At 47.3% G+C, this 7,329-nt stretch overlaps 1 protein-coding gene across 1 annotated transcript; it reads right to left on the minus strand.

The window, feature by feature from the left end:
• Positions 1-1,978: 1,978 nt before the first annotated feature.
• LOC137437442 (uncharacterized) lies at positions 1,979-7,149 on the minus strand. The gene is made up of 3 exons (XM_068131764.2): positions 6,840-7,149; positions 6,219-6,661; positions 1,979-4,771 (listed from the first exon to the last, which is right to left on the minus strand). Exons 1-3 carry the CDS (start codon positions 7,141-7,143, stop codon positions 4,613-4,615), a joined length of 906 nt encoding a protein of 301 aa, XP_067987865.2. The 5' UTR covers positions 7,144-7,149; the 3' UTR covers positions 1,979-4,612.
• Between the last annotated feature and the right edge of the window lie 180 nt (positions 7,150-7,329).

Here is a 7,329-nt window from a genome sequence, read left to right on the forward strand (position 1 = left end):
AACACAAGTGATGTTCAGGCGCGTGGCGAGTGTGGACCCTCACGCCTCTGAAAACGCCATGAAACCCAAAAGAAGAAGACAATTCACGGACCAGTGTGTATTTGTGTTTGTGACGCTGCTCCTCCTGCAGTTCTGGCCCAATTACATGCAGACTTGCTACATATGATCAGCATGACCCCAATTAGTGTATGGGATGTTTTTATATTTACCCTTTCAACCAGGGGTCCGAGGATTCGTGCTATATTATCGTGGTCTTGTGGAGAGGAGGAGGGAGAGCGAGGGGAGGGAGAGCGAGGGGAGGGAGAGCGAGGGGAGGGAGAGCGAGGGGAGGGAGAGCGAGGGGAGGGAGAGCGAGGGGAGGGAGAGCGAGGGGAGGGAGAGCGAGGAGAGGGAGAGCGAGGGGAGGGAGAGCGAGGAGAGGGAGAGCGAGGGGAGGAAGAGCGAGGGGAGGGAGAGCGAGGGGAGGGAGAGCGAGGGGAGGGAGAGCGAGGGGAGGGAGAGCGAGGGGAGGGAGAGCGAGGGGAGGGAGAGCGAGGAGAGGGAGAGCGAGGAGAGGGAGAGCGAGGAGAGGGAGAGCGAGGGGAGGGAGAGCGAGGAGAGGGAGAGCGAGGGGAGGAAGAGCGAGGAGAGGGAGAGCGAGGGGAGGGAGAGCGAGGGGAGGGAGAGCGAGGGGAGGGAGAGCGAGGGGAGGGAGAGCGAGGAGAGGGAGAGCGAGGGGAGAGCGAGGAGAGGGAGAGCGAGGAGAGGGAGAGCGAGGGGAGGGAGAGCGAGGAGAGGGAGGGAGAGCGAGGAGAGGGAGAGCGAGGGGAGGGAGAGCGAGGAGAGGGAGAGCGAGGAGAGGGAGAGCGAGGGGAGGGAGAGCGAGGAGAGGGAGAGCGAGGAGAGGGAGAGCGAGGAGAGGGAGAGCGAGGGGAGGGAGAGCGAGGAGAGGGAGAGCGAGGAGAGGGAGAGCGAGGGGAGGGAGAGCGAGGGGAGGGAGAGCGAGGGGGAGGGAGGGATGGGGCGGGACAAAAGTTTTGTGTGTAAATGTGTATCGTGTAGCGCCGCCTGCAGGTGCGACAGGCTATTACAAGTTGCTACCTTTACACTGTTTACAGCACAACATTCCTGTCCCCATGTTTTCCAATGCAGAGTTGTTTTGAAGTATGAGAGACCATGGGCCGTACCTCATCTTTCTGCTTAGTTTTTGAGTTTCATAGTCTCCTCCTGGGGACTACTTGAAACCTTCCTTAATATATTCCTCATATGTGCCTGAACCCAAAATCAAATGTTCCCAAGCTTGAAAATTGAGTGTTACTGAGAATTTCACAAAAAAACAAAGAAATACATAGAAATGGTTGCTAAGGTAATTTTACCCTAGCAACGGTGACACATAGGGATTTTCTGTGGGTTTAGAGCACAGAAATGTAACAAATGGGCAGAAGAAATACTCGTAAAAGACTCCATTTATATAAACACATCCATAACATTATGTAAAATGTTGATAAGAGGGTCTTTGTGGTGTCTTACACAATGAATTACGGGAGACGTCAATGGTTAAATTAGTGCAGTTCATAGCGGGTAGTAAACTAGTTTGGAACACCACCGCCATCATCTTTGCACCAAACAAAAAACCACCTTTAGAGGCCATTTTTCCCCGCAAGCGGGGGTTGGCCTTTTTCGGGAACTGTGGTTGTTGTTGTTTTTCGGTCCTCTTTTGCACCAAACAGAAGAGTTTAAAATGCAAACATCTCACAACCACGTGTTTAAATGAAGAAAAAACATACCCCTTGTTTATTTTATATCTCTGTTCATCCAGTTTAATGTTTGCTTGAAAAACTTACATCCAGTACCATCCTCGCTTGTGCTCATACTTTATTACAAAATATTTCCCTCTTTTTACAGTTTTTTCAATTACTAAATTTTGTTTCTCCGATTTCATACCTCGTACACAGGCACTTGCTTTTCCACCCCCCACCCCCCCCCCCCTCCCCTCTCTTTCTCTTGCTTTTCCTTTTGTCCTTTCTCTCCGTCACTCTCCTCTCACATCTAAGTATTCGTACATGTAATGTTACAAACGAACTGCGTACAGTGAAATGAGTAACTTGTGTCTTGGTTGGTGTCTTTAATACAAGCTGAAGGAAAAAAAAAAAAAAAAAAAAAAAAAAAAACCTTTAGAGGCCATTTTTCCCCGCAAAGCGGGGGTTGGCCTTTTTCGGGCACCGTGGTTGTTGTTGTTTTTGTTGGTCCCCTTTTTGAAGCAGTGTTTTACGGCCGGATGCCCTTCCTGCCGCCAACCCTGTTTGTCGCCTTTTTACGACACACAGGGAATTACCAGTGAACTGGTACTCAATTAGCCGACCTCGGAAGGATGACAGGTTGAGTCAACCCCCCTGGCGTTAATTCAGCGATCGACCGGGATTCGAACCCAATAATACAAGCTGAAGACATTATAAAAATCATCAATTCATGATAATGTTAATCACTGAAAAGAAGCATACATCATAATATTATGTTAAAACCTGCAAAATGTTTATCATGATGTGGCATTATATATTTCTCAGAACATTTAAAAGCAAGGTTTAGCTTGTAACTGGTCATCATTTACGCAATGACGCAATCTTTGTCAATTTCATCGAGTCATGATGAAATGAATTCAGTAATGATCTTCAAGTCTTGCCCTTTAAAGCAATTTTTAACACACGGTCCTGTTATCTAACATCACAATAAACTTTCAAGATTTGTGTTTAAAGATAATAAGACATCAACAAAATGAACCATTGTCAGGTCGACCTCTTATGGCTGTTTACCACATTCCTATCTAAGTATTTGTAGTTTCAAACAAACATCGCACTTGTATGGAAATAAAAGTGTACATACGAGTATATACATGGACATGCAGCCACACATCTCATTTCAAATGTGCAAATTTCTTCAAAAATCGAAAGGATGTTTCACTTTTGTTTCTATTTCTTAGACACATGAGCATTAAATTTTAAGATTGCAACTCGCTGCAACTCAGCAAGGGCTGTATCGTGTTCTAGGCCTGCTGAATTTGAGGTACAATGTCCCAGGCCATTCAACAGCCCAATTAACTGAGCTGAACCGGTAAGATGACGCACAGACATTGCCAAAGCTGAATGTTTTGGCATTAATCGCTTTCCTTTCATTCCAAGATTGATGATATCCTGACACACAGATGCAATTTTTTTTACTGCTGGAATCATCCACATTTACACGCGAATCGTGTGGGGGGAAATCACTTGTGATGCCTGTAGTCCATGCCAGGAAATTGAACAGCTCATCTGGAACTATGTTGTGTGCTGCTTGTAGAGTCAATTCCTTGGAACTTGGTGGCCACTTCAGTGGAGGGGTGGTATCACATTTGTCTTTAATGGAATATTCAGTGCCAGAGCAGCGTGGTACAGGGGTCTACATTTCATCTGAGTTGTAATCCTGCTGGTTGTAGCACCCATTCTGACATCAGGGTCAGTGTCTGTATCGTCAGCACTTTCCGATGAGTCGTTCACTGCTTCCCCTGCAGTCTCTGCTGTGGAAAGATCCTCAACAAACACAAGATCACTTTCATTACTTTTTGATGACTTGACAAATTTGAGGAATGGGTATGACTGTAGTAATCTTCTTTTAAGGCTGTATGTCTTGTAGGATGGGATTTTCATGCCCTTGTAGCGGTTACCGCTGGGTATACACAATCACCTTGCACCTACCGAGGACGCGGCCAGGGAGCGATCACCATGCCGGGCTCGTCCAGGCCACCCGGACAGGCCCAGACGCGCCTCTCCCGGGCATGCCCGGACTCGCCGTTCCCAGGCTCGCCCGAGCCGCCCGGGCACGCCCGGTCTCGTCTTTCCCGGGCATCTCAGACTCGCCGTTCCAGGGCTCGCCCAGGACACCCGGGCATGCCCGCTCTCGCCTTTCCAGGGCTCGCCCAAGATGCCCGGGCATGTCCAGACTCGCCTTTCCAGGACTCGCCCAGGACGCCCAGCCTCGCCTTTCCAGGGCTCGCCTAGGACGCCCGGGCATGCCCGCTCTCGCCTTTCCAGGGCTCGCCCAGGATGCCCGGGCATGTCCAGACTCGCCTTTCCAGGGCTCGCCCAGGACGCCTGGTCTCGCCTTTCCCAGGCAAACGCTCCGGCATGATGTGTATATATATTGCTGCCTGATAAACGGGCTTCACAGAGTGTGCTGGGTTCTGTACGAATAAACATGCTTTGAACTCAACCAAATGGCCTCGTTCTCTCGCCGTCCATGACTCCTAAACCCTCCTCTTCTTCTACACACTTCTTGAACAAGTAATTTAACTTTGTTAACCTCAAAATTTCTCTATTTTTGACAATTCTCTCTTCAACAACTCTTTGGAAAAAACATTTATACCCCTTCTCATACAAAAAAACCTCTTGGGGGTTTTTCACATAGTTTTTGCTTAGAAATCTAGTGTAAGACTTAAAACAGGTCTTATGATACCGAGCTTCTAGGGCTACTACATCTTTCCCTCTGATGTTAATGAGGAGGGCCTCATCTTTCCTCATCTCAGCTGGGGTGACCAGCTTACCAGCTGTTATAGTCTCACAATGAACCAACTGTTCCTTTCTTCTTTTTCTGCTGTGTGGTTCTACAATGTTCTTGTCTTTCTTGCAAATGAGACAGCAAACTGGCAGTAGACGGGAGGATCTTGAGCCCGCCGCCCTGGAATGGGACGTCTTTGACCGCAGAAGTCTGATCTTGGGAGCCACTTCGTCTTGTCCCTGGTCATGTTCAGCAGATGCATCAGCTGCATTAAAGAAAGGGGACCAGCAGGGAGAGCAGTGGGAAAACAAGAAAAATATGAGGAATGAGAAACAAAAAGAAATACACAGTTTACAACTTTACACACCCTTCAAAAATAATTAAATCATTTTTAGTTGTATGATAGGAAATTCTGACATCTATAGGTCTAGATTATCTAAGGCAAACAAGCGTCCTGTATCCAGATAACATTGTCAGTATGAATAATGAGGTGTACAGGATGGTCCGTGGAGCTACCTAACATGACTCGTGACAAAATTCATATTTCATTGCAGTCAGACATAGAGGTGACAGTTACCAGCCTCCGTAAACATTATATGCGTTACCAGCCACCTGAAAATTTGTTCAGCTTGTTCTTTTATTCCTGCATGTATGATGTCAACAATATGTGATATAAACTTCTCTATAAATACAAATTGATATGACTTATTGTTGACTTCATACATGGAGGAATAAGAGAACAAGCTGAACAAATTTTCAGGTGGCTGGTAAAGGTGGGTTTTCACGGGACACGCGAACGGTTCGCGAAGGATGCCAATGTCGAAAAAATGGCAAAGTCCAACATTCGTATTTTAGGCTCCAAAAGTTCGCCAAACATGCGCGGGGGTTCGGAAGCGGCGTCAATTGTTCGCAGGAGTCGTTTTTTGTTCGGCGGGTATTTCAAAAATGTTTGAAACAGGATGCGAACAATTGACGACGCTTCCGAACCCCCACGCATGTTTGGCGAACTTTTGGAGCCTAAAATACGAATGTTGGACTTTGCCATTTTTTCGACATTCGCATCCTTCGCGAACCGTTCGCGTGTCCCGTGAAAACCCACCTTAACCCATAGAATGTGCACGATACGGTGGCTGGTAAATGTAAACTCTACTCTCTAGCTTAACTTATGCCGTACCTAGTTAGCCATGAAATTTAAACGTAACAGGAACTAAAATTAAAATCTACAGGGTATATCCCATAAATCTTGGTAGGAACAAAAATATTTCTGAAAGAGAATTAAAAAAACTAGCACAGAAGTAAGTGGGGCAGCAAAACAAAATAATCTGGGCTGGCAGTAGCACTGAACTGTACGATCAAAATAAACACTACACAGATATCAGTACATGGGGCATGTGGGTGGATTGTGCTTTTGCATTTTGTAGACCAAACAAACTGTTACGTGGTCCTCCCGGTAACTACCTGGTCTTGGTGACCCCCGGACCGTGGGAGGGACCCCGCCCGAAAGATATATGGTTTATACGCTTTCGTAACGCAATCAATATGAATTCCGGTCAAGAAGAAACCCCACACCAAGGATCCGGAATAATCAATAATATATTCCCCGAGCAATCAACAACCATCAACAATCAACAATCAATATTACAAAGATGGCCATCTTATATATGTGTCCCCCCCTTTCCCCACTCACGACCACTGGGGTCACTGTCCCTCACAATGTCTCTCTTCTCCGCACACGGGCGGTTGAACGAACCCCGGGCGGACGTGCTCCAAACGTGCACGTCTCGTACCGGGGACAGCTGCTGCAGCGCACACCTCCTTGCCAAGCAACGGGGCAAAACCAAGCGCGGCTTGCAACGCGCGCGAGGCCCAAGGTGCGACCCGTACGCGTCCTTGTAGACGGTGAGGCGAACTGTGCCGGACGCTTGGTTCTGTGCACGAACCCACGGCGACTTGACGTGTAAATGGGTAATTACCCCGCGCAGGTAACTCCTTGCGCCAGACGGGCTTTCAAACGCAGCGTCCCCCACGCTGCTCAATATCGATACCCCTCGCGTCGGAGCTCGGCGAGGAAGAGGAAGATCGCCGCTTCTCCCGGACCTCGTGTCTTTTTCTCCTTCCGTTTCCAGTCTCCTTTTCCCCAGAAGGGCTCCTGACCCTTTAATCACAACAACCCTTAATCGACTACACATTAATAAGCAATGACCTGAATAGTAATTCACATAAATTCACATAAATCCGTAACAAAACCAACACTCAAAGTGGTGATGTAATGCTGGATAAGCTCATTTTATTGAAAATATAACATAATCACATATAAGAATATATTTACTTACATTGGTCACTGCTTTGAGGCACGAGTGCAGGCTTCTTCCTCGCTCTCGCGATCTTGCACTCGTCGGTGTATCGCATGCAGCACTTGCGATGATACCTGGCTTGACAGGGAACGGCATCGAGTATTTCTGGTGCTCTAACCAGCTCCAATCCAAAAGTATTGATTGCATTTTGTGCAATTTCAGCTTCTCTGGTATCTGTAGATTTCCACTGATGAACACTTGTGATGAATTTTTGCCAACTAACTTCCGAAAACAAAGTAATCTTTTCTCTTGCACCAGTAATAATGTGCATGCAACATGCCATTGCTACGCCCAGGTAGCTCAGCTGCATGGGTCAAGGGCTGTGATTGGCCAATTCTGTGACACTTGCAGATACAGCATCTGTGATTGGTCTGTTAAGGCATTCAGTATGACATCATCATGCTAGATTCTGGCTGGGGAAGTGTATATTTTTGCATGCAAATTTCTCAAAAATGCTCAGTTTTTAGTG

This window comes from Myxine glutinosa, chromosome 12 (assembly GCF_964187855.1).
Source record: "Myxine glutinosa chromosome 12, kmMyxGlut1.1, whole genome shotgun sequence".
Classification (NCBI taxonomy): Eukaryota; Metazoa; Chordata; class Myxini; order Myxiniformes; family Myxinidae; genus Myxine; species Myxine glutinosa.